Source organism: Mesoplodon mirus (assembly GCF_964341445.2).
Source record: "Mesoplodon mirus genome assembly, chromosome: 4".
Lineage (NCBI taxonomy): Eukaryota > Metazoa > Chordata > Mammalia > Artiodactyla > Ziphiidae > Mesoplodon > Mesoplodon mirus.
In genome coordinates this window covers 106,919,007-106,934,662 of record NC_138979.1, presented here as the reverse complement: position 1 = coordinate 106,934,662, position 15,656 = coordinate 106,919,007, and the positions used below count along the sequence as shown (strand labels likewise).

General features: G+C 34.5%; 1 protein-coding gene across 2 annotated transcripts in view; it reads left to right on the top strand.

The window, feature by feature from the left end:
* The window catches only part of SPRED1 (sprouty related EVH1 domain containing 1), a gene marked incomplete at its 5' end in the record, with an annotated part of 131,587 nt that overhangs the window by 73,052 nt on the left and 42,879 nt on the right, over nucleotides 1-15,656 (top strand). For both annotated transcript variants that reach the window (XM_082618913.1, XM_082618912.1), the window contains 2 exons: nucleotides 639-807; nucleotides 3,174-3,223. In XM_082618913.1, coding sequence (XP_082475039.1) covers nucleotides 639-807; nucleotides 3,174-3,223 — 219 coding nt within the window. The remainder of the gene's footprint in view (nucleotides 1-638; nucleotides 808-3,173; nucleotides 3,224-15,656) is intronic.

Sequence of the window (15,656 nt, the reverse complement as noted above, 5' to 3'; positions counted from 1 at the left end):
GAGGAACTTGCAACAATGAGGGAAGATAAAACAGTGGCAAATGGCTACCCTCCTCTTTGTCTGCACCTCTGTGATCAGAAGCAGCAGTTAGTGATGAGAGCACCGATCCCTGATACTTGGAGGATAAGGTCTTTTTTACCTACCGTGTCTTCGGTAATTTGCATGTGCACGGCTCCCTGCCCTATGGCTGGGAGTTGCGATGAAGGAGGTGCTGCTACTGTGCTAAAATCTGAAATAGACAAAATTAACTGCAATTTACTGTCCACATCTTCCCTGGAAGTTACAAGCTTTCAACAGACTCTATAGAGTTCTAACATAGTCACAGCAGACAGATTCTGCCAGTCAGTTTTGTCTAGGTAGGGAGACAGATTCCTGGTGCTTCTTGCCTCCTGCCATCTTCCCAGAATAGTGGGAAGATGGTGCCTCCTGCCATCTTCCCAGAATCTTCTTTAATCCCATCTTAATTTCTGTATTGAGTGACTTTGTGAGTAGATTAAGTAGCAAGACCTCTGTATTAATGGGTTGGGAGTGCTTTTATTAAAATATAACAGCTCTTTTCTCACCTACCTTTGTATTTAAGAGCTACATTAGATGCATTTGATATATGTATAGTAATTTTGGCATTTAACTTTTGGCAGGTGGTTTTGGAATGTATGCTTAAAAAAGACCTCATTTACAATAAGGTCACTCCAACATTTCACCACTGGAAGATTGATGACAAGAAATTTGGTCTTACCTTTCAAAGTCCTGCTGATGCTAGGGCTTTTGATAGAGGCATTCGAAGAGCTATAGAGGATATTTCTCAAGGTAGGTTATTTTGGCTGTTTTCTTAATTTGTTTATCAGTTATATATAGTAGAAGTGACTTCAAGTCAGCTTTTGTGATATGAGATTAAGCTTTGAAAGCTGACTGTAGGTGAAGATAAAATAATGGACTCCTTAATCTGTTTTATGTTTGTCACATCACAGTATATACCAATTACATGTATTACCTTGAAGAGCCATCAACAGCACACTTCAGATAATTTGAAAGTTTTAAAAATAACAGCTCAAAGAAGAGGGCAGCAGTCAGGTAGAACTTAGAAAATCCCCTGTGAGTATGTTACTCATATACTTGTTTTGGTAATTATAAAGAGAAAATTTGTAATAATCAAATATATGTCAACTCCAGTTATTCTATGGCAAAAACCTTCCTTACTGCTTTATCTGATTTCATTAATAAGGATTGGCAGAGACCTCAACGCAATCTATCCCTTTGTATATCTTACCAATCTGTTAAGATCATTAGCTCTAAAGCTTGCAGGTTTTAAAGGGAGGAAGAATATTTACACGTAAGACTGGCCTCTGCTTAATTAAACAAAAAGAAGTCACGTTAAAACCCATTTCTTTCCCCCAAAGAAGTCATAACTAAGATTTGATTTGTTTTTCTAATTAAGAAGAAACATTATCTCTATTAGTAGAAATAACCTTCTTATACAACATAAGTGAATGAAATGTGTTGACAACATTGTGGCTCATATATTTTGAAGATGGCATTTTAGTAGGAAAATCAGAAGAAATAAACTAATTATGAGACAAACCATAGGCAAGAACATGGAAATGCTTAGTACAAATATGTATTGCTAAGTGTGTGAAACTGAAGTTAAATAATGTATTTAGCTACTTTAAAAGACTAGAATTTGGTAAACAAACAATCTTTGATTTCTGATTCAGAAAAAAATTCCATGAAATGATAGCACTCATTTTTAGTACAAGAACCCATAAATTCTTCCTATATCAGGGTTCTCATTGTTCGCTGCACATTTGAATCACCTGGGAGCCTTTTGAAAAATAGCATAATTGGTCCCCACTCCAACCCACTTGAATCAGACTGCCTGGGGAGTGGTGCTGAGGCATTCCTTTTTTTTTTTTTTAAGTTCCTGTGCATTTCAAATGTGGTGAGGAATTGTCAAATGATTATATATCATGAATTTAGGGAGGGACAAGATGAATATGGATCTTCAGATTCTCCAGTAGTAGTTGTGGTTCTCAAACCACTGCAAGAAACTTAAAAATAAAAAAATTTATGATGCCCAATGCCTCACCCCTCAGAGATTCTGACATTATTGGTTTGAGACTGTATTCTGGCATCAGTATAATTTTTTAAAGTTTCCCAGTTAATTCTGATATTTTGTTAGTGTTGAAGAACCAGTGCTTTAAAAAGAAAATCATCATCCATGGTTGCTGGAATATTTAGTTTTGAATACTTTTATGCCCACATTCATACCCCCATAGGAACATACTTCTTTCACTAGGATCAGATAGATTGGGTTTAACCTTTTAAAAGAAAATTAATAAGGAGAAGCTTACAAACACCTAGCCAGGTAGAATAGACTACAGTACTCAGCCTGTCTCATTGTTTTTGGACATTTTTGAAAACATACTGATTAGCATTATTATCAGCCACTGTATAGGTTTGCAACAATCCCATTTTCTTACTTAGCCTACCATGACAGTAAGAGTAAACTATGCACCTTTTCCATAGGGCAGCTTTCTCTTCATCTCCATGCTAGCTATGTCTCAAGGGTAACATAAACTCAGAATACTTTGCTAAGGTAAATCCTTCCTTATTAATTTATTGGAACTAAAGGCACTCTTGAACGCTATGAAAACTTACATAGAGGCATTGGTGCGCAAAAGTCAATAGCAACAATTGGCTATTGACTATCAACAGTGGATTAAGGCTCATTTTTTTTCCTTACTAAAGCTACTAAAATCCTAGTTGGGGGTACTAAATACTGTTTCCTCGGTCAGAGTACTTAGAAAAATTGAGTAAATCATGTAGGCATTACCTAAACACCAGAAGAGTGTGGTTAATATACTCTTCCTGGCAGTTTCAGTATTTGAGAGAAATCAGAGGCAGGGCTTGCCAGAGATAGCGTACTTTCACAGAAAACACCTCTTTAAGTAAGTAACTGGAAATTTACCTGTAGAAGAGGAAAACAATCGCTTTATTCTCTGTTTGTCTAACAGAGGGGCAAGTATGAGTGACCAACATCTGACTGGTTGCCAGGCAGTCCAGAATGATCTCTGATTAGTCTTCTACAGTATCATAGTGATATTATCAATGAGTCAGCAATACTAAAATCTAAAACAAAAATTCTGTGCTTAATTTACTTTTACCCATTTTCTTAGGATGCCCAGCACTTAAAAGTGAAACTGAAGGAGCAGAAGACAACTTACAAGTAAGTAGTTTGGATTAAAAGGGATTTCTAGACATAAAGGATGTGGAGGAAATCACTAGCCTTAATAAATAAACAATTCATATAAATTCTTAAGAAATTTCTGGACACTATATTTGTCAGGAAATACAGGGAAACAGAAACCAATAGAATGTGTGTATGTATATATATATACATATATATGTATGTATTTATTAATATGCATAAAGAGGACTTGGTCTTGTTCGGTTTGTTTGTTTAAAGAATTGGCTCATGTGACTGTGGGAACTGGCCAGTCCGAAATTCACAGGGTAAGCAGGTAGGCAGGCATCCCAGAAGTTCTGGCAGGAGTTGATGTTTTGCTCTTGAGTCAGAAGGCAGTCTCAAGGCAGACTTCCTTCCTCCTTGGGGGACCTCAAGTCTTTCCAGAATGAGTCCACCCACTTTATGGAGGATAATCTCCTTTACTCTGAGTCTACTGATTTAGATGTTAGTCACATATGAAAATTACCTTCACAGTACTTAGACTGGTGTTTGACCAAACCACTTGCCACCATCGCCTAGCCAAGTTGACAGATGAAATTAACCATCACAGATACCCCACCACATAGGCAAGGTACTTATATTAAAAATTCGTAGAAAAGTAATTTCAAATTATTAATAAGCATATGGACACCCTTCTGTTTTATATCACTAGTAATCAGCAGGTAGTATAAATTAACATTTATTAGTTATGAAATTATCAAAGATTTAAAAATTAATATTACCCCAGACTGTGTCTTTCCATGAGGTTGACAGATTGACGCTGTGCTAGAGAAAATATAGATTGGTAGATTATTTTTAGAAAGCAGTTTGGTAATACTGTATTTAAAAGCCTTAAAAATAGAAACAGGACTTCCCTGGTGGTCCAGTGGTTAAGACTTCCCCCTCCAATGTTTCAGGTTCGATCCCTGATCGGGGAGCTAAGGTCCCACATAGCTTGTGGCCAAAAAGCCAAAACATAAAGCAGAAGCAGTATGGTAACAAATTCAATAAAGGCTTTAAAATTGGTCCACATTTTTTTTTTAAATCTTAAAAAAAAAAAAGAAATATTCATACCTGTTGATCCAGTGAATCAATTTAAGGAAATAGAGATACACAAAAAATTTGTATACACAGATTTTTGGGTGTGTGTGTTTATGACATATTGATAATAAAAAATAAGCTATCTAAATGGAATGGAAATGGTTGAATTAATTAAGGTATCTTTATCATGTGACCACTAAAAATTTTATTATTAATTTACTTGGAGTGTATTGAGTAGTAAAAACAGATAATTGTATGGTGTTGTTATCCATTGTTACTCAGCTAAAATGTTAAATAATTTTGTTACTTTTGGATTGTGGGATTCTGAGCTAAATAGCTTTCTTTTTAGTACTTTTAATTTCCTAAAGTGTTAATACTTTTAGGAGAATAGTGAAAGAACCCAAATTTATATGTATACCTTGTATTAATAATCAGTTATTCATATTATTGTAAAAATAGTCATCACCTAAAGGACATGGCAAAATGTTTTATGTACATTTATAATCAGAAAATAAAAATGGTTTTTATTTCTGAAAATTTGAGAAATATAGCAAAGTTCAAAAAATAAAACATAGGGCCTCCCTGGTGGCGCAGTGGTTGAGAGTCCGCCTGCCGATGCAGGGGATACGGGTTCGTGCCCCGGTCTGGGAGGATCCCATATGCCGCGGAGCGGCTGGGCCCGTGAGCCATGGCCGCTGGGCCTGCGCGTCCGGAGCCTGTGCTCCGCAACGGGAGAGGCCACAACAGTGAGAGGCCCGCATACCGCAAAAAGAAAAAAATAAATAAATAAAAATAAAACATAGATATGCTACCATCCATGATAACCATCATACATATTTTTTAAAATATTTTTTTATTTATTTGGCTGCTCCAGGTCTTAGCTGCGGCACGCAAGATCTTTGTTGCCGCGTGTAGGATCTTCGTTGCTGCATGCAGGATCTTTAGTTGCGGCACATGGGATCTTTAGTTGCAGCATGCAAACTCTTAGTTGTAGCATGTGGGATCTAGTTCCCCGACCAGGGATCGAACCCGGGCCCCCTGCATTGGGAGCACAGAGTCTTAGCCACTGGACCACCAGGGAAGTCCCATATGTATTTTTAAATATAGCCTGTGAGCTTTTTTCTGGACAAATAAATGGGTACACATGTGTTATTATGATATCATTATTCTGTAGCTTTTTTTTTCTTCACTTAAATATATAATGATATTTTGTGACCTTAAATATTTTTTCAAGTTTACAATTTTTAATCTTTTTTGTATCTATCTAATTTGTTTTCAATAGATGTATCCTAACCCATTATCCTTATTGTACATTTAAGAGTTCTTATTTGTGTTTTAATATATGAATCTGTTTATTTTATTGATGGTTAATTATTATTTTAAAAACTGAGTTTCAGTTAATTAGGTACAAGAAATAAGTAATAAAATGCAAAATAAGTATACTTTTTATAGTTAAGTGTTTCCTAAAGTTCTGTTCTGGTATCAATGAGAATATGGAGCTGGAAATGGGGAAACATTTTCTGAATTGCTCCTGTGAAGAGAGTAAATTTGGTTAAAATTCAACTTTAAAAAGAATTTTTTAGCATTCTGCTTTGGTTTTACTTCATTTCTATATATAGCACTGTATAGAGGAAAAACTTTTACAGGACTTAATTGTTTGCAAGACTTTGTGCATATTGCCATCAATGGCTAGTAAAGAGAAGTACTGTATAACCAAAGCAACAAGAGTAGTTAATCTGTTGTTAGCTTCTTGGGATCTCTGCTTCATAGTAAGGTCTCTCCACTGCCCCCAGTCCAACAGGTTACACACACACACACACACACACACACACACACACACACACACACAAGCACGCTCTCCTACACGTACACACACGCACCTAAAAGAGTTATTTATATTTTAGCTTCATTATACACTGAAGCACTTGCTTGGTTTTTATTTTCATAATAAAATAGAAAATGTGCATTGTCACTAGAGACTCTAAAATAGGCTTCCATGTAAGTGTAATTTCACTAAGAGCAATTTTTTTTTTTTTTTTTTTTTTTTTTTGCCGTATGTGGGCCTCTCACTGCTGTGGCCTCTCCCATTGCGGAGCACAGGCTCCGGACGCGCAGGCTCAGCGGCCATGGCTCACGGGATCTTCCCGGACCGGGGCACGAACCCACGTCCCCTGCATCGGCAGGCGGACTCTCAATCACTGCACCACCAGGGAAGCCCTGAGCAATTTTTATATCAAGTTTTAGTTCTTGGTTTTCACTTACTATGGTGTTTTTAAAATAGATTCTTAAATTGCATTCCTTTTGGTGGAATCTTATTCTCCTCCCCTTGAGTGGGCGCTATACTTACTGGGTTGTTTCTTAATAAGGAGCATATGGTAGAAATGACAAGAGTATGACTTCCAAAGGTAGGCCATAAAAGATATTGCAGCTTCTTTCTGGCTCTCTTAGATCCCTGTACTGGAGGATGCCAACTGCCATGTCATGGGGACACTCAAGCAACTCTATGGAGATGTCCTTGTGGCAAGGAACTGAAGTTTTGTGACAATAAACATGTTAATGAGCCATCTTGGATGCAGGTCATTCACCTCCAAATGAGCCATCAGATGACTGCAGTCATGGTTGATGTCTTAACTGTAACTTCCCTAGGGACTGTGAGCTGGAACCACCTCGTTAAGCTGCTCCTGAATTCATGACCTACAGAAACTGTAAAATAACAAATGTTATTTTAAGCCTCTAGGTTTGGGGTAATTGGTTACTAACAGAGATTTTGCTACCCATAATGCGGTGCTGCCATAACAAATACTTCAGAATGTGGCATATAATTTGAGCTTGGGGACAGTAGATGGAAGCTTAAAGTTAAGCCTTTGAGGAGACTACTGATGAGGTCTTAAATGAAAATGAAGAACACCATATTGGAAACTGAAAGAAAGGAAATCACTGTTATATAGTAGCAGAAAGTTTAGCAATACTGTCACCTGTAGTAATAAGTGAAGTAGAAAATGTCCTACTTCTGGTTATGGTAAAGCAGTGGATGGGAGAAATAGGCTCAGGAAGGGATCCTAAACAAACAAAAAGAACCGGGACTTGCTGGTTTTGAAAATTCTCATCCTCTCAATATGTCAAGCTATGCTAAAGTTAGGAAACAGCTTCCAGGCAAAGATCATATCCTGGGCACTCTCAGAATAGGTTTGTCTAAAGATGAAGCCAGTGGTGTGACTATAAAATCCTTTGTTAAAACCTCAGAAAGATGTAATGTGAGCCTCAGAGAACCTTTCAATCAAAGTAAGAGGGCTTAAAGCAGATTAAGGGTGTCCTCAGCAGAAATTTAAAGTAGAGAAGAGTTTGTCTCAGAATTGTGACTGTGCTTTTTGTCTAACAGAGTGAATCCCAGTAAGATTCCCAAGAGACCCACAAAGTTTTCAAAATAGTTAATTGGTAGAAATATTACCAGTCTGAGGAGTGGCCCCTTGGATCCCCAAAATTTTACTGGCAGGAAGCAGGTTGAAAAACATTTTACATGTAAACATAGACTTCCTTTCATAAAACGGAAAGATAACTCAGAAATAGAACCAAAATCTCAAAGGGCAGAGCCAAGAGCTATGGAGAATTATTCCCATATTCAAGGAACTTCTAACCTGTTCCCACCTTGATTACAGAATTACTTTGGATCAGTGACTCCATTTTCTCTTATTCTGAACCAGAAGTTTTATAACAGTTATCCTCTGCCTGTCCTACCATTGTATTTTGGTTGTGTGTGGGGCAGATAATTTGTCTGTTTAGTTCATGGGTCCTCACAACGAGAGGAACTGTACTTAAGGAACACCATTCAGCTAAGTTGCTCCCAAATTTCTTACTCAAAGAAACTATGAGAGAGTAAATGTTCTTTGAAGCTGCAGTTTTGTGGTAATTTGTTATGCACCAACAGCTAACCAATACATAAGCAGAAAAGGAAGATGAGTAGAATGAAAGCTAACATTTATAATCATGTTCATTTTATCTTGCTCCCATTCTTAACTTTTTTAGATGATACATCTAGCTTAGGTTAAATTCCATTTTTCAATAGAAGATTGTATTATATCTTGGTTTCATAGCCCCTTTACAACTAAAAGTATGTTCAGGTAGAAAAAAACACAATTCGTATTAGTTTTAAAAATTCTGAGCCCGATTATGTATGTATAATATATTAACCTTAATTATACCAAAAGGGGCTGAGAGATACTGAGATGCTAGCAAAATGTGAAATTTTTAAAAAAAGAATCAACTTACAGAATTAAACTGCCAAAGAAAACTCTTAAGTTTACTTTAGTACCATTTATTTCATGATATGCTAAAGTTTTCACATCATTCTTATTTTGGAATGTATTGGAGGTTATAAAGTATTCTAATTCAGTTAACCACTTTATTAGGAACAAAGTACATTATTGTTTTGTAATCCACCTATGGGCTTGACATACATAAACATTTTGAAATTATTTTGAGTGCAAGTTGACTATAGTTTATGATAGTGGTTATGTCAGGTTTACTTTATTAGTGATTATTTGCAAAGACAACTAAAATGGCTTTAAAAGAATAACCCATTCTCTAATTATTTTAACTCCAAGGAAGTAATGACTGTTAGTTAGATCATAAATGTCTTTAAGACTTTAAATATCAGAGTGGAAATCCTCTCCATTTTGAGTACTTGTTAATTCATTCAGTAAATATTTGAGTACCTGTTCTGTTCCAATAACTATGCTAAACATTTGATTATTTGCTGGTAGACAACTTTCAGCTTTCAGCAATTCAGTATCTTTATCAGTATCATAAATCATCAGAAAGATATTTACCTTTCTATTTCATACATGTCTTTGAAAGGTTTCATAACATCATTATTTGGATTTAAAATCATATTTTGCTCATCTTTTATCCCTGATGTTTAGTAAAGTTTTGACCATATACATAGTTGGTAGGAAAGGTTTTTTGAAGAAAAATCTTCAAAATTAAGGAGTTAAAAAAGAAAAAAAACCCAAGCAGCAGTAAGGTATGAATGTTCTCTTCATTTGGTTTCTTTATTTAACTATTTTAATGAGCCGGTTAGGTGGGGTTTTTTGTTTTGTTTTAATGTTAGCTTACATTTGCTTTAAGATTATTTTTACAGTGTTTTTCCAACCAGAGTTTTTAGTCGTAACAGTTCTTATTGTTCAGATAGGCTAGATTGCTAACAAAACCCATAAAACTCACCTCACGATTGGTTTGTGATTATAAGAGGAAAAGATCTCAGATTCCATGCTTTGGGGCAGAAGAAAGGTGACACCTAATTGATCTGAAGTGAAAAGGTATCATATTTTCTCTTCGCCACAGAGAAATACTTGACTAACTTACTCTTTTTTATAATTAAGGTCATTTTTGAGCCAAATGATTAAAAGGATTGTGATTTACATTTATTGTTCAAAGTCATTTGCTTTAGTCAAGGGGGATATGAATTGTTCATGTACTCATTTTCAGAGGTAGTAACATTTTAATAAGGCTCTATATCTGAAAACTAAGTTAATGGATAGAAATTTATTTAGCTAGCAAAATGGATTTTATATTACTGTGATCTCCCACCATCCTACCTTATAGTTAAGTTCCTGTAACCTTTATATATTTTAGATAGAGTTTAATTATCTAATAAGGGAGTAAAAAAAACTCTATATAATCTTTTTGCATAATATTTTGTCACTATTTAATTTTTCCTTGACTTTTAAACTAACCTTCATGTAGAATATTTGGTTAGTTAGAAAATTATAAAGAAGAAATCAAGAATCATTTATCCCTACCTAGTGGTAATTGCTATTAAGATTTTGGGTTCTTCTGCTTAAGTTTTCCTTTGTTCTTGCATGTTATATTCAAATACATACTTCTTTTTAAAAGTACCATCAGAATCAGTCTCTTCTCCATTTTGATTGTGGTTTTGATAAGATTTTTGTTTGTATTGGTAATGGTAGTGATAGTGGTGGTTAGAATTTAAGTAGTACAAATCATAAAATTTGAACCCACACAGTCTGATTTCAGAGTCTTTGAATTTTGCCATTATATTGTGTAACTATACTACAGTTTATTTAACCATTCATGTTTCGTTGAACATTTACTTTATTTTCCACAGTCTTGTACATTAATTTTTGTTGGTACTTCTGAATGTGACCTTAGGATAAAATCCTAGAAATAGATTTACCAATTAAAGGATTGTCTAAAGATTTATATAGTTAGCAGGAACTATGCAACTATTGCCTGCCTATTAACTGAAAAACAGATTTACAGACAATAAACAATCCCTGAAAACCTAATACCACATTTAAGCCAAACTAACTTTTCATTTAAAGGGTAGTTTCTGTTGATTAATAAGGTGGAGGACTTGTTTTTCTTTTTTGTTTTTGTTGGACATTATATGTTGGTACTTTTCTCATATGCCTTCCATATTATTTCATCACTGATTACTGTGTTCAGGTTGCCTAAACAAAATACTATATATGCTATTAGTATTTTTAGACAAAGCTCACAGACATGCAAAATTGAAAATTCAAGGTTTAGTTTATTCTTAAACTAATAAAAAGTAACTAAAGAAATCTAGCAAACAGAATAGGAAACATTGGTGGTCAAATATAAAATGCATTGCTACTGGCTGCTACATCAAAGTGTAAATAGTGATTTTGTTGGGCTTGTAGAATTGTTAGTAATTTTTTTTCTTTTCTGTGCTTTCCGAGTTTGCATAATTTGTATAGTTTTAAATACCAGAAGAATAGCTTTGATAGCATTTTTAACATATGCAATACTAAAATATAAGATTTCTTTACCAAAAAAATCTAAAATTTTCTCATCATGCTAAAGTAAACTAATAATATAATTATTTAAAACTGCTCTTGTTGAATATGACCCAGTCACACGTTCAAACCTGTGATTCGTGATATACAACTACAAGAATGAAAGTTTGGAGCAACTGATAGACTGTGATATCACTTTTTTTTGCACTATATTGTTTATTGGGAATCATACATTTTATTTATTTATTTATTTATTTTTGGGGTGGTACGCGGGCCCCTCACTGCTGTGGCCTCTCCCGTTGCAGAGCGCAGGCTCAGTGGCCATGGCTCATGAGCCCAGCCACTCCGCGGCACGTGGGATCCTCGCGGACTGGGGCACGAACCTGTGTCCCCTGCATTGGCAGGCGGACTCTCAACCACTGCGCCACCAGGGAAGCCCGGAAATCATACATTTTAAAAAGTTTACAGGACAACGCTGTTTTCTCTGCCTCAGAATTAATATAGAGAGAAGGGACAAAGGAAGGAGAAAAGCAAAATCTGTATTTATTTTCTCTACAGCTGTCATCTAGACTTATGTTCTGAAAGAGAACTACAGCTAGAATTATTTTATTACTTTATACTGCATCCTTTTGCCTCTACACACAAAATTGCTGTAATAGTCTTGGAGAAATAAAAAGCTAAACAATCTCTGAGCAACCATAGAAGAATAATTATTATACCAGCCTCTGAGAGTGGAACAGATTTCCACTGTACGTGAAACATTGGCATGGTTTACTTTTTAGGTAATACAGATGAGCCAATGCCAGCACAGTACTAAAAGCATTGAATGTGGATGTATATTACTGCTATAGACAACTTTTTAAAAGCTGGAGCTCATGCAAATGTATGTACATCCTTTGTGCATATCATACATTAGATTTTCTGCTCCTGTGGAAGATTTTTTGGCATTTTCCACCACCTAACGAGATTACATCCCCTTTCTCATGGTAATTGTTACATTTAAAGAGTTGTAATCCAGTAAAAAAAACATTCAAGTTTGACTAAGCCAGAATACTTTTTACTCAGTCTGATCCAAGTTTTAAAAAATGTTTTGGCTACTATTAATGTTAATAATGGAAATGGTACAAATAATCTTTTTTATAAAATAACAATTAAAATTTTTTTCTTATATGAGTTTGTCAGAGATAGTTAAATGATAAGGCCCGGTGTGGGTAGAGATGTGAGGAAATAGTCTTTCTTGAGAGGTTTTCAAAGGGCACATAAGTTTGCTAGAGGGTAGCTTATACTCTCTAGTATTAATGGGAATTAATCCTAAGGAAATAATACTACCAGTGCACCAAGATGTATTTATAAGGAGGTGCGTTGCAATGTATATGACCAAAAAATTGGAAGCTATTTAAATGCCTCTAATTCGAGTTGAATACAAATATTGAACTTCTTTGCAACCATTTTAAAGCACAGGGTACATCTTTATATATTGACACAGGGAGAGAGGTTCATGGTATGTTTTGTGGTAAAAGAAAGCACTACATGGATAGACCTAAATATATAAATGGAATCAAATTATACCTAGACTATAAACATATATATATGTATTAAGAAGTCTAGAAAGATATATGTCAAATAATAATAGGTGCTAGGGGGGTGTGAAGAATTTTTTGTGTAATTTGAACTTTTAACAGTTATTAAAATTATTTCTTTTGTGGGTGAAGACTTTTCATTGTTGTTTAAGGAGTTCTTTTGCTACATTTTTTTCTATTGCCAGATTTACTCCCAAGGGTCTATATTAATATAATGTGATCTGACTTGTGGTTATTTGCATATCACTGATTATTTATAGGGTACTCACTATATGTCAGGTATAGTTCTAAGCTCTAGGAATAAAACAGAGGGAAAGTCTGTCATTACTGGCTCATGGGAAAAATACAAATAAAAGAACACTTAGAATATAGGGTGATAGATATAAGTATTTTTGAGGAAGTTCAAAGGAGGGAGTAACTTTGGAGTGGATTAACAGACTTTTTGAGGAGTTTATGGATGATGTTAAGGAGTTCTTTATTTTATTTTTATTTTATATTGGAGTATGGTTGATCTACGTTGTGTTAGTTTCAGGTGTACAACAAAGTGATTCAGTTATACATATGCATACATTCACTCTTTTTCAGATTCTTTTCCCATATAGGTTATTACAGAATATTGAGTAGAGTTCCCTGTGCTATATAGTAGGTCCTTGTTGATTATTTTATATATAGTAGTGTGTATATGTTAATCCCAAACTCTAAAAAGGAGTTTTTCTAGTGGAAAAATTGAAGATAGTCTTTGTGGGTAGAGGAAATGACATGTACAAAGAATCAGAAGTGTGAAATGTTAGACAGTACTGGAGAGAAACAGTACATCTGAAGCAAAAAGAGATGATGAAACAGTAGAGTAGGAGCCATGGTAAAGTAACAAACCTATGCATTCATTTGTTACTTCTTTTGTTCATTCTCAAAATTTATTGTTCATGAAAAGAAAACACTATGTAATTTTTAGTAAGACTAGTCCATTATCATAGAAATTAAACAGCATATCCATAAATAAGAGTGAAAGTTGTGATAATTCCTAGTCTTAGTGAGAATATAGAACATTGCTTGTGGATATGTGAATTGTTAAAACCACCTTGGAAAATAATTTTTATTTTATAAATCAGAGCATACGTGTATCTTATAATCTAGCATTTCCACCCCTGGATATGTACCGGAAAAATTCTTGTATATATGTATCATGAGGCCTGTAGAAGAATGTTCTTAGCACCCTTGTTTGAAATAGCAAAAAATTAAGTGTTTTATCTTAGGCAAGTTACATAATGCCTTTGAGCTTTAGTTTCTTCCTGTGGAATAGAGAGATAATAATGCTAACTAGCTCGAAGGGTTGTTGTGAGGATTAAATGAGTTAACCCATGTAAAGTACTTGAGACAATGTCTGCTACATAGAAAATGTTTAATAGGTGTTAGCTATCATCACTACAAAGAAGTGAAAATGAGTGAGCTATTGCTACATATATCAACATGAATAAGTTTCATGAAAAAAAATGACCAAAAAAAGCAAGTTCCAAAATGTCCCAAATAGCATGATATCAGTCAAAATTCAGAAGCATCTAGAACTAAATATTGTTTAGGAATAATACTTATGTGGTAAAACTGTAAAGAACAGTAAGAAATTGTAAAATAAACAATTACTTCAAGATAATATTCACCTATCCAAGTGGTAGAGGTGGGGGATGCTATTATTTGTTGTCTTGATAATATAATATTTGTTGTCTTGGTTATTTCTTTCTTAAGTTGGGTGATAAGTATACACATATTCACTTTATTACCTTTATATTATTATGTCTATAGTCCTTTATATAAAATATTTCCTAAGGAAAATATCAGTGGTTTGGTGTATATCCTTCCTTAAACTGATAAAATTTTTAAATACCTATTCATCCATCCTATCAATTTGACAGATAGGATCATGTCATACTGACAGTTCTGTCCCTAGCTTTTTTTCATTTAGCAATATCTTGTGAGTACTGCATACACATCTTTTTAATGGCCTTTAGAATTCTATCATATATGTATACCATAATTTTTTAACCAGTCCTGTGCTGATACAGCCATAGGATGTTTTCTCCTTTTCTTTTTTTGTTAAAAAGAGTGCTACCATGATTATTTGTGTGTGTATGTATCTGTATATACGATCACTTTCTCAAAGAAGAAATGCAGTCCCACCAACAGTGCAGAATATCCTATTTCTCCATACCCTTGCCAGTGTTGAGTATTATTATATTTCCATCTTTTCTAGTCTGTATAAAAAATTGGCATCACATTTTTAAGTCTTTAATTGAAGTCCATCATCTTCTTTTCATGTATTTATTGTCTGTTTCTTTTTCCTGTGAAATAAAATTGGACTTTGTCTTGTACCTCAGTGCTTCTGGGGTGAGAGAGCCCATTTCTATGGATTGTGTAAATTATGTATCTTGAAAGCATTCCTCAGACAATAATGATTCTCGGCCCTCTATTCTCCAGTGTGTACAGGGTTCCCCAATAGAGCTTTGATAATTGGATACCTTAGAAGGGTTCTGAGTAGAAAAACCAACAGATTTGCATGCTTAGCCTTTCACAAGACTGGAAACAAGGAGATCACTTAGAAACCTACTAAAATAAGAGAGGCAAAAAAGGATAATGAGAGCTTGCATTAAGAGAGTAGGTAAGTGGATATGGAGAAGAGAAAATGGATTTGAAAGACAACCAGAAGAGTAGCTTGTTTAGAAATTATTTTATTTTACTGACCAAAAGAGATATTCTGCATGAATCCAGAAGGGTTTAGGGCAAGGTTGAACAATGTTTCAGTTTATTATCTCAAATACAGAGTGGCAGGGGGTGGAGGGAGGAATCTACTTATGCCAAAAAGCAAGTGACTGGTTCATTAGTCAGTTGAATTACTTGACTATTTTGATAGAATATAATTGTATTGTATTTTTAAATATTATGACTATATATCAAAAGAAAGGGGAAAATATATACCTAGATTTTAAAAGAAATCGCCCTTATAAAAGTAAATAAGCTCTAGAAAAATTGGAAAATCATTCA